A 24,283-nucleotide genomic window follows, 5' to 3' on the forward strand; every position below is an offset into this window, starting at 1 on the left:
ACAGCCCTCATTTGCTTTTATGGCGCTTCCAGCTCGCCGGCTGCCTAGGCCCTGCCTCTGCCAGGAGGGGTGTTCGGGAGGGGAGTGCGGTACAGAACCCAGAATCTCCTGGGTCCTGACAGGACGCTGAGGTGCGGGGGCGCAAGACTTCAGTCCCCTGAGAGTCCCCAGATGTCCTTTTTGGCGGCCGCGTCGGGGCAGCAGGGCTCGTTTCCCTCCTTGGAGACTCCTCGGGAAGCTGGTCCTTCGACTCCCCGTCGCTCCTGCCCTCACACTCCCCGCCCCATGCCAGGGGAAGGCCTGGAGGATCTCAGTGGACCCGGCTTCGGGAAATATCTCTGGGCGCCAAGATGAAAGGGTGGCCTTTCGCTACTACTGGCCAGCGGGACCTGAGACCCCAGCGCGGCTCCTCGGAGGCCTCTCGGCCTCCCCGCAAATGGGACAGGTCAAAGCCGGGAGCTAGGCCTCGCCGCCCCTCGTTGCCCAGCCTGGCTCCGTTGCTTGCGCCGCTAGGCAGCCGGCGGGAGTGGGAGCGCGGCTGGCTGCGGCAGGTCCCCGATCCGAGAGCCCGCCGGCGGTGAAACGGAGAAATCGAGATTCTGCCTCCTTCCCCCAGGCCCGGCCCCCACCCAGAGACACTACCCACGCTCCCCTATCCCAGAGAAAAAGGTGCAAAGAGCTGACCCGCAATAAATAGAAAAGAATCAATATATTTTATTTGCCAAAAAGTTAAATATCATCTCAACACAACATTTGGTCAGTAGGCCTTGAGGTAACTATTGCAAAATATACAGTGTATGTCCAGCCGGATGGAAACCCCAGATTCATCAAGGATACAAATCTACAGTAGCCCAGTGGCGGTTTCATAGTGTATAATTTATTATCAATAAAATTAACTCCATTACAATAAGCATTCATTTTTCCCCCGATTAAAATTAAATGTAAACCATAGGTAGTAACCTTCTGCACATATGTATAGCTCCAAATTTCCTCAATGTTCATCCGGTGCAAAAACAATATTCAAGCTTGTCTGATTACTTTTTTCTTTAATATATGGATTATATATACAATGAACAAGACAGGTTTATAGAACGGGTAGAGACGAAAATGCCCACATTTCCAGAGAGGAGGAAACCATGAATTTATGCATCCTGGAGAACACTTTCTTTCTTTTAAAATTTTATTTCACTGGGAAATCCTTACAGCTCGTTTACAATCCAAGGTGAACAGCCTAGGCATACAGAAGACATGTTCCATACAGAGCTATACTCTACGCAACTATTTTTCTCCCCTAGCAACAACCTGAGTTGAAATTGAATTCTAAGCGCTCACAATCACAACGGGTGCATCACCCAGCACAGAAGTTTGAGTCACAAAACATAATTACCACAATAAAACACAGTGTTCAAGTATCTGGGCAGATCGCTCTGCCGCACAAAGAGCAAATTAAATTAACTACACAGACTAAAAACTATACAGCCCGCCATCAACAGTTGTGCATTATAAAAAGGTAGTATTTTTTTTGTTGTTGTTGTTTGTTTCTTTGAAGTCAGGAACAGGTAGATTTTTTCTAAAAAACATATACAAGCTAGCACACACAGGCATCAGCGAAAATGTCCCCCCCCACCATTTTTTGTTTGTTTGTTTCCGTCTTATAGAAAATGGAAAGCTTACAATACCTCCTCCATCAAAGCGGCAGGCTGGGGGGCGGGGGGAAGCCAGCCTTAGCCCGGCTTGCCAGGGGGAGATGAGGCCTGGAGTTTAAAGCCGCTTTGTGCGGGATGGCCAGGGTGGTGGACGCTGGGGTAGAATAGGGGCGGGAGAGGGATCAGGCAGTCCTTTCTCTTTCTCCCTAGCTCGCTCTCTCTTTTCTAAATGAACTCTGTTGAATCACTCGTCTTTTGCCCGGTCCTTGTTGATTTTCTTCATTTTCATCCTGCGGTTCTGGAACCAGATCTTGACCTGCCGCTCGGTGAGGTTGAGCAGCCGGGCCACCTCGTACCTGCGGTCCCTGGTGAGGTACATGTTGAACAGAAACTCCTTCTCCAGCTCCAGGGTTTGATGCTTGGTGTAGGGGCAGCGCTTCTTCCTCGTGGAGCGCGCGTGGAGCCAGTTGGCTGCCGGGTTGCCTGCGAAGGAGACAGACAAGGCATTTAGAAAGAGGAGAAGCACCTACGTCCCCCCTCCACTGGGGGCTGGGGAACCTCCTAGGGTCTTCGGCCAAAGTGCAGGACGCTGCTGAATCGGTGAGGGAAAGGCTGCAGAAGCCGTACACAATGGAATCGTGGCAGACAGACGGAGGAACGGTCACTTACAATTGCACGCAGTAAAACCTCGGCTTTCCCCTCCCTTTAGGAGACCCTCCTCTCTCCTCTGTCCTCCTGTCCTTTTCCTCTCCTTCTTTCCACTCTCTGTACACTGTACAAGGATGGAAATTTAGAAATAGATCCTCTTCTTGCCAGGCAGGGGGACAGCACGCTGCCCTGTGTTCCTGTAACGTTAATACTCTCTTCTCCCCCGCACTAACACACACACACTCTCTCTCTGTATCCTCCCTTCCCCACCTTTCCTTCTACTTTCCCCTTTCCTTCTTTGACTCCCTGGAAGGCCATCAGAGCCGGGTAGCCGGCATGGCGCCCCTAGGCGCCCCAAGGATGTTGATCACTTCTCCAGTTTATGTGAATAATCTGGCATGGGGACCGCCGTGGCCCGGTCGCCTACAGCCTCATCTTGGGCAGGATATACGCCGCCACTGGCTGAAGGCAAGAAGTGGAAGGGATCGGCCGTCTTCTTCAATGTCTAGGCTGCAGTTGTTGCCGCCGCTCCAGGCTCCAGGACAGTCTAGCCGCACAAAAGATTCTCTCTGCCGAGCTGCTTTCGAAGAACGGCCCAAAGTACTGCTGTCCTGGTACCGGACAGCCAGGGAGAGGGGCGGCTGGTCTTGGCTTGGCCGGCAGCGCCCGCCCCGCCCCCTCTCTCTCTCGGCAGCAGCCGCCTCCCCTCCCCCTGAACCCGGCAGCCAGCTTGTCACTGCTCTCTGGAATTGGGGCCCCATCCGAGGCATCCTAAACAGCAACTTCTGGTTCCCGGCCCCTGCTCAAGAGGCTCGCAGCGCAGGCGAAGCAGGCTCAAGAGAAAGCTGAAGGGCTGGCAGATCCTGGTGGCCGGCGTGGAGGCGGCGGCCGGTCTGAAGGGAGGAGACACTTACTGGGATCGATGGGGGGCTTGTCTCCGCCGCTCTCATTCTCAGCATTGTTTTCGGAGAAGGCGCCTTCACTGGGCTGTTTTTCTCTATCAACTGGAGGAGAACCACAAGCATAGTCAGTCAGGGACAAAGTGTGAGTGTCAAGCGTGGGACAGTCACCCCTTCTGGCGGACAGTGGTTCAGGTTTAATGCCATAAGGCCGGCTGGAGGGCAAGCCCGCGAAGGAGAGCGCGCCGGGCGTGGGCTCCAGCCAGGAGCGCATGTACCTGCCGTCCGGGGCCGCCGCCGCCACGGGCGCCTGGGGGTGCACGTAAGGGTGGTGATGGTGGTGATACACCGCGGCGGGCACCGCGTTGGCGCCCGCCGCGTGCACCGGGTTCCACGAGGCGCCGAACACCGCCGCCTTGGACTGGAAGCTGCACGGGCTGAAGTCGGGGTGTTCCGCCAGCGCGGTGGCCTGCCGGGGAGGCTGACCCAGGGCCCCCGGCGCGTAGCGGCCCGCGCCCAGCTCGTCCGCGGCCTCGGCGCCCAGCAGGAACGAGTCCACGTAGTAGTTGCCCAGGGCCCCGGTGGTGGCCATCGCTGTGCCCGGTGCCTGGCCGGTCGGCCCGACCCGCGGAAATTATGAAACTGCAGATTTCATGTAACAACTTGGTGGCACCAGGGGGGGAAGTACAGTCACCTAATAAGTTGCCGGCGCGCGCGCCCCCATTGGCCGCGCGCGTCACGTGCCCGCCCGGCAGAACAATAACGCGTAAATCACTCCGCACGCTATTAATGGCCCGGTGTTTTGCAGTCATAATTTTTATAGCAAAAGCCATATGTTTTTATGCAAAGGGATCGCGGCGCTCCACGATCGGGTTTGTTTTAATTGTGGCCAACGAAGATTAAAAGATCAAATCTGGCCTTGCCTCTGGACTCCCTCCCCTCCCACCGCCGCCACCAGACACACACTTCTTAAGCGGACTATTTTATATCACAATTAATCACGCCATCAGCGAGGCGCGGGTCCCGCGTGCGAGTGCGGCCGGTGGAGCCCCTCACATAAAATTAGACAATAATTGAAGCCATAAAAAGGCAGCCAAATCGCATTCTCGCTCTACTGTATTTAAATCTATATTTATGATATTTCATAAGGAGTGATTGTTTCAGAAGCCACACAGGCTGGTGGGAAGTCGGGAACGACCAACAGATTCGTTTGCTTCGCCGTGGTTCCCGGCTGTAAAAATTTACGAGGACTGGGAAAGGTTAAATTAGACTGTTGGGTTGGGTTGGCGAGCTCCCTGTAAATAATTCCTGCCGTCCCCGGAGATGCAAGTTTACCCCGGGCCGGCCGCGAAAAAGTCAAATTCAACGCAGCATCCGTCCCAAAGGGAGCCACCACCGGCCCCTGTCCGAGCGCGCTGGGCACGGACAGGCTTCCCAGAGGGCACCGCCTATTGTGGGGCCCCGAGATCTGCCCGCTTTGGATCCCAGGGCGCCCGGGAAGCTGGCTCGCAGCGTTGCCGCTGCACCTCCAGCGAGCGCCCCACCGAGGAGCAGCCGGCTGTCCCTGAGTCGAGGGGCTTGAGGGCCTGGTTGTGCCGCGGGTTCGGTTCCGACCCCGCGCACACGCGCCCCCCGCCCCAGCCCTACAGCCCTACGGTCCTCAGCCAGGAATCGCGACACCCAGGCGAACGCAGCAGGCCACCCAGCACCGTGCCCCGACCTCGGAGGCCCTCACGCTGAGCTCGGTGAGCTTTGTCGCACTCCCCAAACCCGAGCTGCGAAGAAAACACGAGGCAGCCTCCGTGAAAGGCGAGAACGGCTCGCGAGAAGGCAGTCCCGCCGAAGAGACCGCGCGCGGCTCCAGGGCCTGGGAGGCCCGCGCAAGAGCCGCTGGCCTCGGGGCCCAGTATGAGTTCTTCAGGGCTCCTTCCTTTCTTTCTTTCCGGCCACCTCCCCGGGCCCCGCCTTGGTTTTCACCGGGCCGGACGGCTCAACAAGGTTACAAGGCCCAAAGCTAGGCGACCGCCGCTCAAGTCCAGGGCTAGAAATTAAAACGGGGAGGGGCACGGGGCTTTGACTTTAATCCTATTCCTTGGCTTGGCCACATGGAGGAAGGTATTTCTTACCCCTTTTCGAGTCTTCCAGGGTTAAATGAAAAGGCCTCGCGGCCTCTGTTGGAAGAAAAAAACCCACCCCAAATCCGAACAGAAAGCAGCGACTCCTAAAAACGGGGTAATCAAATTCACGTGTGAACACTGTGCCTGCAAGAGTGTGTTTCTCATTAGCCCACTTCCCTGGCGGCGAGGGCGGGCGGCGAGGACGCTTCCATCTCTTTTTCTGGCTTCATCCTACCCAACAGTTCCAGAAATCCTCCCCCAAACCCTGATACATCCCTATCCCGGACGGGGACCCTCAAGTGCCGGGCTCTCCCCGAGAGCGAGGCTGCGAAGCCTGGCGGAGACCAGCCGGGTTCCCCTTTATCCGCTCTCGCCGGAAGAGGGAAGTGGCCGACACAGTGAACTCCCGACGTGGCTGGTCCTGGTCCCCTTAGCCTCCTCCCCCATAATATTTTCCTTTCCCAGTAAATTCCTCTGCCTTATCCCCACCCCCATCGCATCCCGGCGTGTCCCAAATATTGGGCAGTTCGCGGTGCCTCTGAGATTTTCATTAAGAAGTACTAACTCAGGAGGAGACCTGGCTCTTCATTGTAATTGTCTGAGAACAGGCTGGACTGGCCTATTTGCAATTCAGCTTTTTGCTCAAAGAAGCCTTGAATTAGTATTAGTATTTTTTTTTTTAATGAAAAGGCTGTTTAAATAACCTTAGCCCTCCAGAATAGGACAGTCACCACATAATTAGCAGGCCCTGAATGTTAAGCAGGCCTTACATTGTGCCTAAGAGGGGAGAAAAATCAGAAAAACCTAATTGGACCCCTCTTCTACCCAAAGATTTGGGGAGAAAGGAGTCAAGCTTTTGAATCAGATTTTATTTTGGAAATGAAAGGGACTGTGTGTGTATATTAAAAAAAATAAATAGATGTAATTACAAACTGCCTCTTTTGCCTGAGAGTTCTAAAACCTTGGCCTCCAAAATAAATCCAGTTCTCTGGTCTGGAAAATGGCTCAGAGGAGTTGAGGGGAGAGCCGTGTGCTGGCCTTTCAGATAACAGGACCGCAGGCAGAGCGATGGAAACAGTTCCAGGGCCGGAGACAGAGCTGGGAAGGGAAGCCCAGCTTGGTGGGCATGAGTCTGAAGGCTCTGCGTGTGTGTGTGTGTGTGTGTGTGTGTGTGTGTTTGGGAGGCAGGGAGGGATGAAAGTTGTTTTCAGTTTGGTAGGAAGAATGGTTCATCTGGCTTCCAACGGTGGACTACAACTTGGAATGAGGGCTCAAGTTTGTAATACAATAGTTGTGGAATTTAAGATTCTTTCCCCCTATTATATTTGAAACAGACTGGAGCTGGAAGGGTCCCTTTCTCCAGTACCCATTGGCACAAGGATGCCATTTCTAACAGACTCTGAACCTGATAGAGGCTACGGGCAAACAAGCAACCGTTCTTTGCCCTAGCGCTGCTCCCCTGCCCCGCGGTTAAAGCCAGAGTTGGGACCGGCAGGCCGGAGGAAAGCGGAGGAAGCTTCTAGGCAGGATTCCCTGCGTGGCCAGGCTCTATAGCCTGGCTGGGCCTCAGCCCAGGTCCAGCCTCAGGTGCCCAGTGAGGCCAGCAAAGACCTCCTTGCCCTCTGTGTGGGCACACAAAAACGGCGCAAAGGCCCCCTAATCGGATCTCATAAGCTCTGGTTGCTGACCCGCGGAGTAAGAACGCAAGGCCGCCGCCATCCGGTCGTGATCGTAACCGAGGCCTTGTCTCTGCAGCGGCACACCAGGCCCAGATCCACAGCCCCCGACAGCTGTGCCACGCGAGCCCTTCCTTGGCAGATTCCGACCACAACTTGAGCACGCAGAAAATAAATAAATAAATAAATAAGAACCCTGTCCCAGGCTCTCCCAAGCCAGCCCTGGGTCCCTCCCGGAGGAAGAGATAGGAGGACAGGAAGTGGAGATAGAAAACTGGGCACAGAGAGACCCAAGATGAAAGACAAATGAACGGAAGGAAAGAAAGAAGGAAGAAGTAAAGGTAAGGATAAAGAAAAAGAAGAAAGAGGAAGAACGGAGGGAAGAAAAGAAGGAAGCAAAGAGTCAAAGGCGACTCCTGAGAGCAGAGGGCGGCTTACAGAGAGAAGGGTAAGTGACAAGGCCAGGATCCCAGCCCCTTTCCAGCCTGTCCCTCCTAGTTTAGCCTGAGTCTCTCAAGGGGATCTTCCCTGATCTTCTACCCTGGATTAGGGCTGGTTGTGTCCCAGCCTTGCAGGAGAATGGCCTGGAGTCGGGGGAGGCCCAGAATGGGAACGCGTGCCCCTGACCTTGAATGGCTCCGGGCCCAGAATTCCTACCACGCCCCTGGCGTCCGCCGTGGAGCAGCTAACCTGATCGTACCTGCTCGAGGCCAGGTGGGGATGGGGATTGCGGCCAACAGCTTGGCAAAACGCTGAGAAGGAGGCAGGGACGAGGCTCCTGCGCGGGAAAAGCCGAGGTTGCCACCGCAGGCCTGGCACGACCAGGGCCCGGATGCCCCGCCCGGCCCGGCCCCCGCGCGCACAGGTACCTGGAGACGATTTCAACTGAAGTAATGAAGGCAGTGTCGTGCTGTCGAGAGAAAGGTGGATCCCAACAACAGGAAACTACCTAAATCACCGACCAGTTCTGGTGCTGCCAGCGCGGGGCTGCCTCGCCCGCCGCCGCCGCCGCCGCCGCCGCCGCCACCGCCGCAGCCAAGGGAGAACCCTGCGATCGCGCCCGGCTCGGCCCCTTGCCAACCTGCGCCCGCGTTGCCACTGTGTGTCCCCCGCTGCCGCTAAGGCATCGCGGCGGGAGAAGCCACCGGCCCCGGTAAGGTAAACCTGGGAGAGAGGGGGAAAGAAGGTAAAGGAGAGAGAGGAAAATGGAAGGAGAGGGAAAAGCGAGAAGAAAGGAGAGAGAGCAGTGTGCGTGCTGGTTTCCCAAACCCCGCTTCTCGGCGAGCCGGCGCCAACCCGCGGCGACCCTGAGCGACTCGAAAGCGCCAGGGACGGCCCCGAGCACGGCTCCCAGTCTGGTCTCGGCCTCCGGCGCTCACTCCCCGCGGCTCGCTCTCCCCCTCTCTCCCTCCCAGCCAGCCAGCCAGCCGGGGCGCGCGCTCCCGCGCCCCCTCCCCCTGCCGTCGCCCTCCCCCCCACCTCCCGCGAGCAGGAAACGCGTGGCCCCGCGGAGGGTGACCAGGTGGGGGAGGCCGTGCTGGGGGAGGGGGGCTTGCAGCCCGCAGCAGTCTACCTAACTGCTGCCGCGGACGCTAGTGACGCGCTCTGGGCCCAGCCTGCTCCCCGGATTCCTAGGCTGGGGGTCATCTAAGACCAGGGGACCCGCAAAACAACCGGCGTCTGCGAGCCTCCCTGGGGCTCCCGAAAGAAATCCTGTTTGGCTTCCTCTGTCTATGCAGCTCCCCTCTCAACTGAAACCACTGGTCCAAGACAGCCACAATCCAGATATACTAGCAAGTCATAAAACTGAACAAAAGCCGACAAACCTTACGGCACCAGGGCTATAGGGCCCAGACAAATTACGACCGTCTAGGTAATATTTAAATAGATGCCTAAAGTAATTGCAGGGGGCGCGGGCTAGTCCTCCTGTTGTAAAAGTGGTGAACGGGATAAAGTGGAAGGTGAAGATAAGAAGTAAAAAAAAAAAAGAAGTAAAATTTAAAAAGCTTCATTCCACAGCTTTTATTCTTCTATAAGAACATAAACATCGTCTTTTTTCCACGCACAGCAGCATTACAATATTAATTTATTCTGATTTAAGATTAGAAGTAAATAGAGCTAGAACTAACATTTATAATAACGATAGAATGCATTTGCATAAAACAAGATTGGCAATTTTTCATAATAGACATTTATACAGATTTGTATTTATAATTTTTCTTTTTCTGCACCTACAGGTTTGACCCTTTTATGCATGTAACTTCACAGTATAAAGGAAACCCAAACAATGTCTCCCTTCTCTAGTCTATTCCGCTTGCCCAGCGCTCCTCGGATTCTGTGAATTTTAGGAAGGAAAATATAAAAGAGGAAGAAGAAAAAAGAAAATGAGAAAGGAAACTCTCCACAAGATAGGGAGAATTGTGGTGTGCTTGTCGTGTTACCAGTGGTAACAATTATTTAATGACCAAAAAAACCCCACTAAATCTGCACGCATAAACAAAACTATATTAGATTATTTATCTACAGCCAGAAGGATATGAAAATTCCGAGGTAAGTGAAATAATTTAGTCCCACAATGCAAGACCTTACACAAACTGGAAGAGAAGTTTCCTTCTCTTGGTTATTCTTTTTTTTTTTTCCTCCCTTTTAAAGCTGGGATATCTTACAGAGGAAGGAAAGATTACTCGTTATGACTCTCAATTTTCTAATCAGCCAAAGCCAAGCCCTTTTGCCAGCCTGCATGTCCATGCTTGCAAGCCCTTCTTTTTGCCAAGGAAGAGAGAAAGAAAGAAAAAAGAAACCCAGGGGCCTATGTCCCCTGATTAAACACAGCCCAGCACTCCAGGCAGGCGAGCCCGGTGGCGGCTCCTTGCACCATTGACCTCAGGCCAGACACCTCAGCGCCTACAAGGGGACCTCGGCCTTCCGGCTAGGTTTGCCCGCCCCCGCAGGAAACCAGCTCCACCGGGAGGACAGGAGCCATTTCCAGCAGAGGAACCCCGAGACAGCAAACCAGCCCAGTCACCACTCAACACTTGAGGATAATATTTCTCTCTATAGAAATGCAGCACGATATGGCTTTTTCCCCCAGAAAACAAGTAAACCAGCACAAGCAAACAGACAAAGAAACAAAAAGTCAGAACAAACCAGCCCTGCACAGATGTGACGGCCATCGAGATGGCAAGTGTGGGAGGGAGGAGTGGGACTCCGGCACAGGTGCGAGTTCCTGGGCAGAGGCCGAAGACAGAGGGAGGAAAACGGCTCTCTGGCAGCGGGAAAAATCGGCGTTGCCTGGAGCTTCATCAGGAAAAATTAAAATTGGCTGTGAGCTCCCGGATCCGGTTTTCTCGGTTCATTTTCTTCAGTTTCATCCTGCGATTCTGAAACCAGATTTTAACTTGTCTGTCCGTGAGGTGGACGCTGCGGCTGATCTCTAGGCGCCGCTCTCGAGTAAGGTACATGTTGAACAGAAACTCCTTCTCCAGCTCCAGCGTCTGGTGCTTGGTATAGGGGCAGCGCTTCTTCCTGCCGCTCTTTGCGGTGAGCCAGTTGGCTGCGTTTTCGCCTTTGGAATTGCCTAGCGTTTAAGAGAATAACGAAGGGAAGGTTACATCGGGGTCTCGCCAGGCTGTGCGCAGGGGTGAATCTGGGACTTCTCTGTGATAAGAGGGATGCCCTAAGTCACACAGAGAGAGTTTTGCACACACACACACACACACACACACACACCTCTTTTAGCTTGCTCAGGAAGAGCAGTGCCTCCAAAGGGTGTGTGCAAAATGGAGAGGGCCTCCAATCTGCACCTATCCTCCCAGTTTACATTTTCTTCCACTTTTCCCCAAACACCTGTTTTAGCACAAAGCTATCCGGTGCTTGCAGACTGAACGGCCTGGGAGAGCAGGCTGTATATCTTGAACTTAACGCCTTTCTGTGCTTCTCGCCCCAAGGCAGACAAGCATTTCCTGCAGCCCCCAGGCTGGGGGCATGGGTGCTTACTTGGAAGGGAGGCGGGCAGCGTGGTGCTGTCCCATTCCCGTACCCTGATTGCCGAAGGCCCAATGAAGAGAGGAACAAGGACATAGTTGGGACATGGGGAAGGGACTAAAAACTGATTCGAGGTCAAGGGCCGTCTGTCACGTCTTTCCAGAAGTCAGAGACGTGCAGTCTGGGCTATTCGGAGTTCCAGGGAAAGCGAAATGGCCCCTCTCTGACTCTAAGCTCAGGGCCCCGGCAACCGGGCCGGATTTGCCTTTTCTTCTCCCCGCAAGGAGGATTCCCGCCCCTCCAGCAACTTTGAAAAAAGCATGGGGGATCGTAAACTCGAACTTCGCCGGTTAATGGGCTTATTTATTGGTGCTGGCGGCTGCTTATTTTGGATGCCTTACAAACATCCGCGCTATCTGCGGGCGAGCCATTTTCCTCCCTCCCCCTCCCCCCGCGTGGGCCGCGCCTCGCAGGCTGGGCCCAGACCACGGCTTAGGGTGCTCTGGGCCACGGAAAAGGGCAAGCGCAAGAGAGGGGCTGCTCGTCCATGCCCTCGCCCCCAATGGGGGTGAGCTGAGGCCAGAGTGGCGGATGTCTTGGTGTGGGGCGCTAAGCCGGACATGAATTTTTACTGCGTCCCCACGCCCAAATATTAAAAAGCAAGTTCACAAGGTCAGCCTGCCTGCAGCTTGGGCCAAGGCCGGCCGGCTGGCGCTGCGCGGACTCCTGGCTCTCTGCTCTTTCCCTTCTCTGGGTCTGCCTGTCTGCCCGCCTGACTGCGGCCCTTCGGCGCGCCCTGCTTACCCAGGGAGTCCTTCTCGGGCGAGGCTTTGCTGCTCTCTGAAGGGGCTGGGGAGAGCTCCTCTGCGGCCGAGGACGACGCGTGCGCCTCCTCGTCGCCCTGTGAGCCCCCGCCGCCGCCGCAAGTCAGCGTAGGGGGCGGCGGCGAATCGAGGGCTCGCTCTTTCCGGGCTGCATCCGCTGAGCCGGAGGCGAGCGCGGGTGGCGGGTCGAAGCCGCGCCCGGGGGGTTGAGCGGGGAACGGGCCGGCGCCGAGCTGTTGCGCGCCGCCGCTGCTGCCGTAACCCTTGGCCGTGCCATAGGCCTGGGAGAGGCGGAAGTAGCCGGGCACTGGCACCCCGCTGGAGGTGCTCAGGGCGCAGCCGTCGGGCGGCGGGCCCCGCGGGAAGGGGGCCAGCTCGGCCGTGGCGGTGGAGCCTTTGGGGCATTTGTCCGCCGAGTCGTAGAGGCAGTAGGAGCTCTCCTCTTTGATGTTCTGCGCGAAAGAGCACGAGGTGGCCTGCGGCGGGGGTTGGGGTGGTTGCGGCGGGGGCGGTGGCTGCTGCTGGGGAGGTGGTGGCGGCGGCGGCCCCTCGGGTGGCTCCATCCGGCACGACCGGGGCGCGTCCAGCCACAGGTCTATAGGCGCGGGCGCGTAGCCGTGCGCCCCGGGACCCAGGCCCCCGCTACCGCCGCCGCTGCCCGGCGACGCCGCCTCATTGCGCTTGCCTCCCAGAGCCGGGAAGAGCCCGCAGCTCTGCAGCCCGTAGGGCAGGTCGGTGGCCGGCGGCAGGTAGACCCCGCCGTGGGCGTAGTAGCCGCCGCCGCCACCGCCCCCCGCGCCGCTGCCACCACCGCCAGCCTCGCCTCTGCCCGAGCTGATGAGCGAGTCGACCAAAAAAGAGTTCGCGGCGGGGCTCTCCGAGCATGACATTGTTGTGGGATAATTTGGCGAAGGGAGCAGATAGCCCTTTCTGGCTGACATTTCTTGTGCAAAACATGCTGAATACGATTAGCAATCCCCCCGCACCGCGGCGGGTGCCCACAGCCAATCCTGAGCCAGAGTTTCCGCGCGACCACTCCCAGTTTGGTTTCGTAGTCGCGGGGCTGCTCTTCGAGGGCGCCCTCTGAGCCCACGATTGATATAAATATGTAATCTGTATTGATGGGCCGGGAGACGCACACCCGATACCTCGGCCCAAAGGCCAGAAGCTGTGGGGGCTGCCCCAACGTGCCTAATGGGGGACCTGGCCCCTGGGCTAGCCCCGCCCACCCTCAGACGTGAGCTCTCCTGCGGGGTCTGTTTGAAGGGCCCTAGGGCCCCGCGCAGTTAACAAGTGGGGTGTTTATGGTGTGTACCCCGGCCTGCCTTGGGTGCTCCCCATTCTTGTTTCAGAATCAGCCACTAGCTCCCCAGGCACTCTAACCACTAAGAGGACCTGCTGGAACCTCAGGCTCTTCCCTTTCAGCTTGGGACCTGGAACTGTCTCCCAAAAGTGACAGACCAGGCCCTAAGGCCACCAAGACCCTTTAGAGTGTCTGAGATCCAGCGCGCAGTGGAAGCTGTCTATTGCCACTTCTTTCTTACACCCCCCCATAGAAATTTCCCCAAAATGTAACGCCCTGGCTTCTCAGCCCTCTACACTCTTCCTCAGCCAGTCATTGATCCAGTTAGGATCTTGGCTTCTGGTGTGCTCACCTGGCTTGCTTTTTCTGCAGCTCCTGTCGGTGGACCCTGGTGAGCTGAAAGGGATTGGGGGGTGGTGGTGGAAGCAACCGGTAACCTTAGCTAAAGACTCCCCCCACCCTATTCAGAGGTCAGAGTCAGATCCAGGCACCCCACAGCCCCATCCCCCGGTTGCTTCCAAGCTCATACCCCATTTCAGGGAAGTGAAAGACACATCCCTCTTCAGGGTCTTTGGTTTGACCAGAGACCTGAAGACCTGGAGGGGGAAACTTGGAGAAGGGGGCCATGGATGGACACCTCTGCCTCAAGCTCTCCCTTTAACCTTGGCATTCGCAAGCACTAGGAGGTTATGACAAGAACCAGTGTCACCACACTCCTGCCTCTCGGTCCCCTCCCCGCTTCCCCCCTCCCCTCCAAACCCGCGTCTGGGGCAGTCCTCTCTCCCGCGGTGTGCGCATTTTAACGAGGCCCGCGGTGAGGAAATCCGTTCAGGGCAAGACCGGGCTGGGCTTGTGGCCCAGTTATAGCAGCGTTCCGAGGCCAGGCCCTTTGCGCAGCAAACACCAGAGCCTCCTTCTACCCTGGCCGTAGGGACGTGCTCTTAGTCAACTGGAAACTGCTGGCTCAGGGCGCTAGCCCCCGAGTGGGCCTCAGACCTATCTCAGGAAATGCGACCTTTTCCGGCCGGATCCAGTGGAGCCCAGGAGGTCGCTGCCTTGCCCCAGGGCTGTGCGCCACAGCTCTCCAGGATGCCCCAGGCCTGCCCGCCGCTGCACCAGCTCCAGCCCCTGCAGAGGCCTTGACTGGGGGATGCTGAATGCCCGGGATCCCAGGAAGCAGACTGCTCAGGCCTCTGCCTACAGCGGGGAAAGACCCTCGCATCCCGGGGGATTTGCCGGGCACCTGGCCTTGTTCCTCCCGTGGTGAACCCAGTCTGAGAAGGAAGCCGAGCCTGAGAAGACCCAGATAGAGTACTCGGGAGAGCGGGCGGAAGAGCCCTGGCGCTGGCTTCTGAAGAGGCAAGCGGTTGCGGTTTCTGCCTGCTGTGGCTGCTCCTCCCGGCGCCCCGCGGCAAGGCTTGTGCTGCACTCCCCCCCACTTCCACCCAGCTGGTCTGTGCCTCGCTGCGACAGGCTCCACGGGACGGGACGGGGCATGGAGATTGAGAGGACGGAGATGGAGAGAGACAGAAGGAGAGAAGGGCTGAGGGAGAGAAAAAAAAATGGGGGGGGGGGAGAAGGGCAGAGACTCTGAGAACCAGTTCTCTCCAATCCTACAAGATCTTGAGGCTGCAGAAGCAGCGGCAGCCGAATCAAGTCTGCGGAGAGATGGAGAGATGCGGAGCAATCCTTCAATCCCCACCTCCTTCTAGTGAACAAGGCCAAGGCAAATTCTAACCTGGCTAGGCCCAGAGGCCAACAAACTTGAATAGGCAAAAGCTTCAGAGCAGGGAAACCTCGGACCCCTGTCTGGATAGACTTGGTCCTTGTCCAGCTCTCCGGGAGGGTGAAATGCATTGGGACTGTTGCACTCAGCAGTGCTACTGGGAAATGCCACAGAACCGAGGGCTGCCTGAGAAGGAGGCTTTGCCCCAAAGCACTTGTCCATGGCAATCACGAAAGCTCTGCAGAGGGTGAAGTAAGTCCCAAACGCGGGAGGGGGGGTCCTTGAGAAGAATGAGTCCCGGCAGACCCTTTGAGACAGGATTTGGTTTCTCTCCACACTAAAAACAGAAACGGCTTCCCAAGGCTGTAGGTTGGGAGAGGAAGGGACAGTGGCCATAGGAGAGAATGCTTGAGATGGCAGAGGCTAAGAAAATAAAATGAAAGTCAGTGATCTAAACCTATCTTTCTTATTGAAAGTTAAGGCCCCACTTGGAAAAGCTAAGGCCAAGCTCTGATTCTTACCCTGTGAAAAATGCACATCTGGGCATTCCCCCAATTTGACCCATCATCTTCAAGGAGTTCACAGACCCCTCACAGCCTTCTCCTTGGGCCCTCCAGAATGTTCCAGGACTCTCAGGAATTCAGCAATCCTGTCAGTTTGACTGGTAAGACAAGCCGGGTGCCGGGCTGTAGGCAGCTCAGGCTCAGCTGGGTCAAGGCCCTGTAGGGTGACCAAATGGGCTTCTAGGCGGGATGGGATCCAAAAGCATGCAGGTGCCAACCAAGATGACAAAAGCCAGTTTGGTACTGCATCTGCTTTAAGAAGGCCCCGTTGGCTGAGGACTTAGAGGAGGTGGAAGTCTGCTGCTGCCTCTCAGACCATGGCATTGGCACTTGGGTCTTCACTGACCTTTGGGAAAGCTGAATGTTTTTCTCCAACCTCTTTTTTCCCCTTGTAATAAACCAAATGGGATGTTGAGTTTGTGTTGTTTCTTGATTTAAAAAAAAAAACAAAAAAGAGGAGGAGGATGAGGAGTGTGTAGGCCCGTGTGAGAATTCCTCTCTGGCCCAGGACCTCCGCCCCACCCCCACCAGGGCTGGCGAACCCTTGGCCTGCGATCTTGCCTGGGACGCAGACTGGCCGGCTGGTTGGGTCGAGAAGATACCCGCGCAGCAGAAGCTCCAGTTAGATTCCGCTGCCTTTTCAACAAGTCTTGGCGCTCCCAGCATCCCCAACCGCCCCCCAAGGCTCCGTACTCCTCAGACTGTAACACCGAGGTGTTAACTTCCTCAATAGAATATTCGGTTTATCGATCGCCAGGGCTTTCCTGAGGTTCCCCATCCCCAGAGATTAAGAAAAGCGATTCAGTTGCAGCATGGGTCGGCTCCTGGATACTGTCTTCCCTTCAGCCCATTTGCCTTCTTTCCCTCTCTCCCTTTCGCCCTGCCTCCCAGCTGCTGAATTTCTCTGTCCCCCTCAGGATGCTTTTGACCTAAAACTCTCTCGGTGCCTTCTTCCTTCAGCCAGGCCTGTATAGACATTATGTGCAGCCCCCACGTTTTATTTAGGAGTAAATATCGTCGATTTCTACCTGGGTTAATAACGGTTCCCCCTCCCTGTGGCTATGAGCTGAAGTAAACATCAGGCCAGTGGAATGAGCCCTTTGACGAGGCTCACCGTTGCATTTCCCCGGATAGTGGATTCCTCCTTCGGAGTAGGCCCTTGCAAACGACCCAGAATAACAAACTGTTACTACCCCAAACCCCCACCTCTTTTTAAAAATACTAGGTACTCAGATGGGGATAGCCAGTAAATGGTTTGTATTTGGAAGTCGTTCTCAGGACTTTCCAGGCTCAGAATTCTCCCACCGGGTGTAGAGTTGGGCTGTGGCCCCACAGAAGAAAAATAAACGCTATTTTCACATATCCCCTTTAACAAGAATTCTGGACTTCTCTGATTCTCACATTTACTGTATGGTGAGACATTTTTTTGAAAGTCATGACATTCTTTTCTTGTTCATCTTTAAGAATGTCCATATTTCCAAGGAAATCTGATGTGTCTGTTTTGAATTAATCAGGTGCAATCTATCCCTAACAACCCGCTTTAAATTTTTCTCTAAATCCAACCACTAAACTGGCCCTCTTCTCCTGATGGGGGAGTGTTGGGGCCTTTTCACACACTACCTAAATTACAATATCCTTAATTTTCTCTATAATAAACTGCCTCTGGCCTTGAAACTAGAAGAGGTTCTGGGATTTTAGGGAAGGCTCAGGCTGCAGAAAGCACGGTGCGGTGCGCACTCGGTGGGGTTCCTGTGATTCTCTTATTTTGGCAGAGTTTGGGAGCCCATGCTCAACAAAGACTAGCGACTTTTGATAGCAAGATTTACACACACACACACACTCAAGCAGAACCTATTTTCTCTGCAATTCCCTGCCCCCAGTCACCCACGCACTATACATTTATGAAAACAGCAATTTCAAGAAGCTAATGAAAACATTGGAATAAAAAGTCAAATATAAGAAAGAGGAAATTTGGATCTAGCCTCTGAAATGTTAAGTGAAATGAGTATTTAAAACTTGTTTTGTGACAACCCTGATGGAGAAATTGTGATCAGAGTGTATCCTCAGTGCTAGCTTTTGAAAATGTATAGGTATACACCAATACAGTTTTTGCATATTTGCAAAATATCTCATATTTACATCTACGAAATCGCTGTAAAACCCCAGCCAGGTTTATAGCCATAAATTCCAAATAAGCAAGCGGATTTTCCCTGGAAACCTCAGAAATCATATGAGACTTTCTTGAATTGGCCTTTTTCAGAACAAAGGTTTTCCCCAGGCTGCTGGGCAGACCTAGAGACCGCACCTAGTAGAAAACCAGAGACCTCCAGGACGTCTGCCCCAGGGAATATGCCGGCCTCCGCGGCCACAGTTGCTGACCACCTCATTGTTTAGAGTAGAAACTTTGTTTTCCCCAGTCCCGCCATCGCTCTCACTGTCTCCCCTTCTCTCTCGCTCTCTCTCTTTTTGTTGCCACCACAACCCCCATCCCAACACAGCCAGAACCCTTTCGCTTGAATGCCCCCCATGCCTGATTCATCCCATTCTGAATATTTCTACAAAACTGAAAGATCGCTCTGGGTGAATTGCTGGCGCAAGGGTCTAAAATCCTCAACTTTTCCACTTAGGCCTCCCCCTGTTCTCCAACCTTAGGGAGCTATGCAGGAAGGGGGGTCGGCGGAGCGCCTGGAGCGTCACACGGAGCACACAAGCCCAGCCACTTTGCCAGTCCTGCTCTGACATCGGCCACCTCCCCACTCCCGACTCAGCCAGACTGAAATTGCTAAACTTGTGGCCTCTTACCTTGACACATTTCCGAAATCTCTGCCAAGGGACAGCGGGCTTCTCCGCGGCGCGATGCCTGCGAGGCCTACAGAAGGCACGTTGCTTTAAATTACAACACCAATTACTTCTTGAAGGTGAGCCTCCCCCCCTTATTTTGATACTAAGGGAAACGAGACAAGTGAAATAATGTAACGTGCTGCTCTTAGTATCAGAAACGAACAAAGGCCAAGAATCGCGCAGGGGTTCCCGGCTCCCTGGCGGCTTTGACATTGATCTGACGTGCGCCACCTCGTGGCGGCTGAGCGACTAGGCCCGGCCCGAACTTCGGCCCTGAGCCGGGAGAGGGAAGCAGGCTCTAGGCATAGACGGAGGGAAAGAATGTGCCCAGCCCGCTGCTAAAGAGATCTCATTTTTACATCTAAGAAATTGCTGCAAAACCCCAGCCGGGTTTATAGCGGCGCATTCCAAATATGCAAATTGGCCGGCCCCGGACGGGTTTACGACCACATTGTCACAGCCATCGAAGGATGGGCTTTTATAGGGCTCAGAAATCAAACCCGCGCCCGCTCGCCGCCCGCCGGCGAACAGTCCCCTGGCTAGACTCTCTCTAGCAACTTGCAAGACTTTGGTTAATCTTTAACCGTCCCAAAGGAAGTCTTTTGCTTAAATCCTGGGTTTCCCTGCCCACCCCTCCCTGCCCCCCAGGAGAGTCGTTGTTCACCTCGGTGTGTCTGTTCATCAACCTAGACATTCATCTAGGGGGCCTGTCCCATTCCCCTTTGAGCTCAATTTCCCCAGTCGCGCCAGTTAGACAAACACACAAACAAATAAACAAAGCAGGTCTGGGGTCTGGGGCCTCTCTCCAAATTCGATCTTCCCTGCAGCTCTGGCCCTGCCTGGGTGGCTAGGGAGAGGGTGGGAGTGGAGGTGGGGGGTGAGCAACAAAAGGCTCTGGCCTTTCCGCCCTGCCCCTCAAGGTTATGGGTGATGTCCAAATTTAAGGCAGAAGTTCAAAGGCAGGAAACAAAGAGTAAACCAGCATCTTTCTTTCCCTAAAGGGAAAAGGCAGCCTCAGCTGGGAGCTTGGGACAAAGTGTCCATAGAGGCTCCTGAGAGTCTGCTCTTTGTACCCAGACTGGTCTCTGTCTTCCTACGGGGATCCCCAGGGCACCCTAGAGTGGTTCCACTTTAGACCTCCTAAACCTGAGGTGAGTAAGCCCAGCCTGGGATCAAGCTCATTGACCACCCCAAGCCCCAGGGCTTTCTCCCAGGCCTCTGTCCAGCCTGAAGAATGAAACCCCTAATTCCAGGTCCTGAGATACCCCATTCATGGGACCCCCACTTCCCCCAAAGGACCTGGCCAGTCATCTTGTCTTCCCAAACTTGGCTTCTAGTGGAGTTAAAACCCTAAGTTATCTCCCCACCTCCTCAGAGGCCTGGTAAGTTGCCCCTTTCGCGGGGTGGGAGGGGGTGGGGGGGCAGACATTTGGCAGTAAAAGGCAAACAGGAAGAGGAATGTCACACCAGAACCCAGTACTCAAGTTTCCAGTCTTTATTTTCCTTGTGCCCTGTTGTCTGATACATGCTGCGACGTCCGTGGTGGGTGAGAACGGAGGACAGGCCAACAGTCCTGTTACAAACAGAGCCACCAGACACTTCTTAAAACAGGGAGGCAGAGGAGATTGAATGGGAGGGTGCCTGGCTTTCTCCGCTGAGGTCCCCAGACCCTGGAGGGCCAAACTACTTCAGAGCATCCTCCTAATGCTTTCCAAACATTGCAAGAAATTAAAAAGATCATTCCTAACACCCTTCCCACCCCTCCAATACCCCCAAGGAAATCAACTAATGGCAAAATTTAAAAAGTATTCAAACAAAATAGGTTATGGTTCTTTTATTTACAAGTCTTTTGAACACCATCCCTGTATGAAGCGTACATTCAAATATTTTTTTTTTTTTTAGCAGTGAGTGAGTTTAACCGTGGAACACTGTAAACAGAGCCTTTAAATATTCTCTTCATCATCTTTTTCCCTCTCTACGTTGCATCTTTTAAAATTCGCTTTGGTTCCTGCAGGGAAATATATATAATATAATATAATATTTATTTTTTAAAATAATTCCAAATGCTCTTGAGCTCTTGGAAGGTTGCTGGAAGCTTCCAAGCTCAGTTCTGGGGCGTGAAGGGCAGAGTGCGGTGCCAGACTGGGTGTTTGGGGGACTCAAACCCCTCGTAGCTGGGGACCGCTGGCCATGCCCACTGTTCCGCTGAGCAAATCCAAGCTTCAGTTAAGTGTGGCAGAGGCTTTCCCAGGCTGCCGCACTCCACAGGCATTTCCTGCAGAGATCTTGGGGCCAGCGGCCTGGGTGCAACCTCTTAGCTTTTTGATGTCTTCCACCTCGGAAAAGGTCTGCTCTGCGACCAGGCTTTAGGCCTGAGTGGCAATCCAGGAAGAAGACCCTCAGTGGTAGGAAAAACTAGGTGGGCTGCAGGAGGCGACTTCTAGAAGCTCAGGCCTCAGACAGTGCGGTGAGTGGCTACGAGGGGTGGAGAGCTGCTAATACCACCTGGAATCGATTTTTTTTCCCCCTCCAGGATCAGCAGACCTCTCCCACCTCATAGCCACCTCTTAGTCCAGCCATCTTTCACACTGGCTTTGGAAAGCAGCCCCACTCCAGACATCTAGGAATCCTCCCCCCTTCCTCCTGCTCCTGTCCCCAAGCTGAACGGGGTTTCAAGATTGAATAGCTTCTTGACGCAGGGGTCCTGGGGGTGGGCAGGCTCCATGTGGAGGGTCCTGGGCCCAGGTCGATCTCCAGGGCGCTTGGCAGGAGGCCCAGTCCTGATGGAGACCACACCCAGTCCAAAGCTCCACAGTCTCCAAGAATGAACCGCCTGGGGTCCCAAACCATTCATTCTCGTTGATGAACAACTCTCCAAATCCAATTTCTGTTAGGAATCTTAACCACAGATGCCCAAGAGAGTCCCGGGGCCGCCTTCTTAGAGGCTGTCTCCATGCAGCCTCCCCTCTTTTGCACATCTCTCTTCTTCAAAAGTCACCACGTGCCTTGACCTTGTCAAGGGCAAAATCTGCATATAATCTCCCATGTATGAAGCCCCCCACCCAATTCCAGCTGGCTGGAGCCTTAGAGGAGCGGGTTGGCCGAATAGTACTGTAAACGGTCTCTGTTAATCTTTTTTTCCTTCATTCTCCTGTTCTGAAACCAGATTTTGACTTGACGGTCGGTGAGGTTGAGCATACGGGACAGCTGCAGGCGCTTCTCTTTGTTGATGTAGACGCTGAAGAAGAACTCCCGCTCCAGCTCCCGGATCTGGTACTTGGTGTAGGGGCAGCGCTTCTTCCTGGTGCGTTGGCCACCTGTGGAGGGAGAAAGAAGTGGGGAGTGAGCCAGATGGGGGGGCTGCAATTCATCCTGTAACCCCGAGTGGAGGAAAAGGGCTGGCCCCTGGGACTGGAGGCCCGGTCCTAGACCCATCAAGTTCTCCTCAGTCCCCTGCCTTCAGGTTCCTACTGCCAGCTGGGGACAGGCTGCAGGCGGAGACTCAGCCCCAGATAAAAGCCAGCTCCCTAGATAGGCCCCCAGGGAAGCTGCTCACGCTGCCCCCAGAGCAGAAAGGAGGGCTTCTTACAGCAACAGGCGGGTTGGTGCCCCAGAAGCCGCTTTCAAAGCCGCCCAGAGGGGGTCGCCGGCTGCCTCCAGCCCGGCCAGACTAAACAAACAGCGGCCAGCGGACATTTCACCTTCCAGCACCTGGGCGGCCGGGTCCCAAGGCAGTAAAGTCGACCCCAGCCCAAGTCTTTCCCGGCTGCGACGGCCCTCCTCTAGCATCCTAGGCCGCTGCTGGGTCTTTGTCAGCCTGAGTCCTGGCCACCAGCTCCTGCCTCCTTGACCAGCCTCCTGGCTTCCGCGACATGAGGAGGTGGCAGCAGAAGCCCCCTACCATGGGCCTTCCCTGAGCACCAAGGCCACACAACCATCCTGGTCCCTGGCAGGGCAGGGGTGCTGTTTTAGATACCGTGGAGGGAAGAGGGGTTTCCTAAAGCTGCAGGCAGGCTCGACTTGCTCCCCTTTTCAATAAAACATCACAGGATGGAGAGGAAAAAAACCCCCGCTTTTGACAGATTGAATAACAACTGTGAGTAACATGCAGTGGGACAGAAGGCGGCACGTAATTGCCACCGCGCCAGAGGAAAATGGCTTCCTTTGGATAAAAAGGCCAACTTTGGCTTAATTTGTTTCTTTTAATATATTGCTCGAGCTAAGCGGGCTATTTTATCTGTTAAACACGCTCCTAGCGCCATCGTTAAACAGCGATGCCTTTGAATCCCGGCCGGGACTGGCGTCCCGGCGCAACACATGGCTTTTATAAAAATCTCCGGATTACCTCGCTATCAAAGGCTCCCGGAGCCCTTGCAGGGGGAATTTACAGGCGCCCACCTCCGGCTCCCCAGCCCGAGCTGGCCCCGAGCGGGGTCGAGCTGCTGGGCTTGGGACCCAGAAGGGAAAAAAGGGAGAAAGGGAGTTGTGTGTGTGTGAGGTTTTTTTTTTTTTTTTTTTTTTTTGGATTTTTTTTTCAGGCATGCCTTGGCCGGTGGGTATTTCACGGCCAATTTCAGCACTCGCCACGTGATCCCGCCTTTTATAACAAAGTTTTGTTGGGGGAAACCTAAAGGCCCTTCATAAACCTTATATGCTTATAAAACAGCATATAAAAATTTAACAGCGGTGCTGCGCTAGATTTCCAACTCCCCTTTCATAAAGCGCGGGGCGCTGCCTTTATACGTACTGGAGCCGCCGGCCTTGTCCTCAGTGTGGCCGGAAGACGACTCGGGGCTGCTGCTGCTCTCGGGGCGCCGTCGCCGCTCCTTCTCCTCCGCCGCCGCCGCCGCCGCCGCCTCCCGGCAGCCGCCGCCGCCGCCGCCGCCGTCCGAACTTGAAGTTGCCGGCGTGCCCGTGCCCGTGGCCGCTGCCGCTGCCGCCGCCGCCGCCGCCGCGGAGGTCGCTGCGGCCGCTGGGGGTCCCTTCTCGGCGCTCTTGTCCCCGGGGTAGTCGGAGGAGGCGAGGTTTTCCGGGGTGCCGTAGGCCGTCTCGAAAAACTGGTCGAAAGCCTGCGGCAGGACGCCGTTCCTGCCCACGGTGCTATAGAAATTGGACGAGACGGCGGGGGTGGGGTGGTGGTAGACGTTGGCGGAGCTCTTGGCCAGCACGTCGCCAGGCACGCCGGCCGCGCTGGGCGCCTGCAGGCAGTCTCTGTGCACCAGCTCCTCCGCGGAGTAGCAGTGAGCCAGATTGCCGCGGGGGTGCCATTTAGTGGCGGGCTCAATGGCGTACTCTCTGAAGGTCACTTCGCGCACGGGTTGGACCTGGGGCAGGTTGGAAGAGTAGGAGTATGTCATTGGGCGCGAAGACGGGGTCTGGGGCAGAAAAGAAGGGAGGCTGGAGAAATCTGGACCCGAGACGTAGTAAGTACAACTTGGCAAATACATGTTAGAGGAGCAAGGACCACGCTCATCAAAATCCATCATTGGGCTACCTTGGGCTCTCCGCAGTAGCCGAGCTTAACATGATTCTCCACTGCAGCTGCCTCTTTGAAGCGGATCCGTGAAGTAGAAATTTGGAGACGTAAGCTGACGTGGAAATCTATCCCCATCCTTAGCAGGGAGGTGCTGGTCATGTGACCCGATGTTGAAATTGACAAGCTGCGAGCTGGTCCGGGCCTTTTTTTTTTTTTTTTTTTTTTTTCCCCTTTCCTTTTTCCACCCCCCTCCCTCCCCGGCTTCCTTTCTTTGTAGCCACCTCAGGGGAAGCAACAGATCGTCACTCGGTGTTCTCACCGAAAGCACGTAATCGCCGGTGTAACTCATGTTGGCTGGGGGGCCTCCCGGCGCGCGGCGAGGCTGAGGTGCGCCCCATGCCGCTCGCCTGTGCTCAGCTGCACGGCGCTGGCCCTCAAGTGCGCCGAGGGCGGTGAGAGAGCTCAACTCCTGCCACCCATCACTCCCCGGGTGAGGGATGCCCCAGGCTGGGGGTGGCCGGGTGGGAGCTCGTCGCTGCGTGGCCGGTGCGCGGTCCTGGAATCTATTCTCCTGGAGGCT

General features: G+C 55.2%; 3 protein-coding genes and 1 long non-coding RNA gene across 4 annotated transcripts; 1 reads left to right on the forward strand and 3 right to left on the reverse strand.

Moving 5' to 3' along the window:
- Positions 1–694: 694 nt before the first annotated feature.
- HOXA9 (homeobox A9) lies at positions 695–5,313 on the reverse strand. The gene is made up of 2 exons (XM_044246281.1): positions 3,209–5,313; positions 695–2,129 (listed from the first exon to the last, which is right to left on the reverse strand). The coding sequence occupies exons 1-2, from the start codon at positions 3,783–3,785 to the stop codon at positions 1,891–1,893; spliced, it is 816 nt and encodes a 271-aa protein (XP_044102216.1). The 5' UTR covers positions 3,786–5,313; the 3' UTR covers positions 695–1,890.
- A 2,446-nt stretch (positions 5,314–7,759) lies between these two features.
- Positions 7,760–10,323, forward strand: LOC122904936. The gene is made up of 2 exons (XR_006384285.1): positions 7,760–8,139; positions 9,224–10,323. It is a non-coding gene; the product is annotated as an uncharacterized LOC122904936 (long non-coding RNA).
- Positions 8,994–12,905, reverse strand: HOXA10 (homeobox A10). Its single transcript, XM_044246280.1, has 2 exons — positions 11,775–12,905; positions 8,994–10,563 (listed from the first exon to the last, which is right to left on the reverse strand). The coding sequence occupies exons 1-2, from the start codon at positions 12,733–12,735 to the stop codon at positions 10,289–10,291; spliced, it is 1,236 nt and encodes a 411-aa protein (XP_044102215.1). The 5' UTR covers positions 12,736–12,905; the 3' UTR covers positions 8,994–10,288.
- An 8,202-nt stretch (positions 12,906–21,107) lies between these two features.
- On the reverse strand, positions 21,108–24,064 carry HOXA11 (homeobox A11). The gene is made up of 2 exons (XM_044244557.1): positions 22,975–24,064; positions 21,108–21,544 (listed from the first exon to the last, which is right to left on the reverse strand). Exons 1-2 carry the CDS (start codon positions 23,711–23,713, stop codon positions 21,312–21,314), a joined length of 972 nt encoding a protein of 323 aa, XP_044100492.1. The 5' UTR covers positions 23,714–24,064; the 3' UTR covers positions 21,108–21,311.
- Between the last annotated feature and the right edge of the window lie 219 nt (positions 24,065–24,283).

The sequence above is a fragment of the Neovison vison genome, chromosome 4, assembly GCF_020171115.1.
Source record: "Neovison vison isolate M4711 chromosome 4, ASM_NN_V1, whole genome shotgun sequence".
NCBI classification, from domain to species: Eukaryota; Metazoa; Chordata; class Mammalia; order Carnivora; family Mustelidae; genus Neogale; species Neogale vison.

Coding starts and splice junctions, on each gene's coding strand:
- HOXA11 (XM_044244557.1), bottom strand. CDS start 23,713: ATGATGGATTTTGATGAGCGTGGTCCTTGCTCCTCTAACATGTATTTG. Junction 21,545..22,974: donor GGACAAGGCCGGCGGCTCCA/GTACGTATAAAG, acceptor CTCCCTCCACAG/GTGGCCAACGCACCAGGAAG.
- HOXA9 (XM_044246281.1), bottom strand. CDS start 3,785: ATGGCCACCACCGGGGCCCTGGGCAACTACTACGTGGACTCGTTCCTG. Junction 2,130..3,208: donor CAAGCCCCCCATCGATCCCA/GTAAGTGTCTCC, acceptor TCTCCTTCGCAG/GCAACCCGGCAGCCAACTGG.
- HOXA10 (XM_044246280.1), bottom strand. CDS start 12,735: ATGTCAGCCAGAAAGGGCTATCTGCTCCCTTCGCCAAATTATCCCACA. Junction 10,564..11,774: donor GCCCGAGAAGGACTCCCTGG/GTAAGCAGGGCG, acceptor CTTAAACGCTAG/GCAATTCCAAAGGCGAAAAC.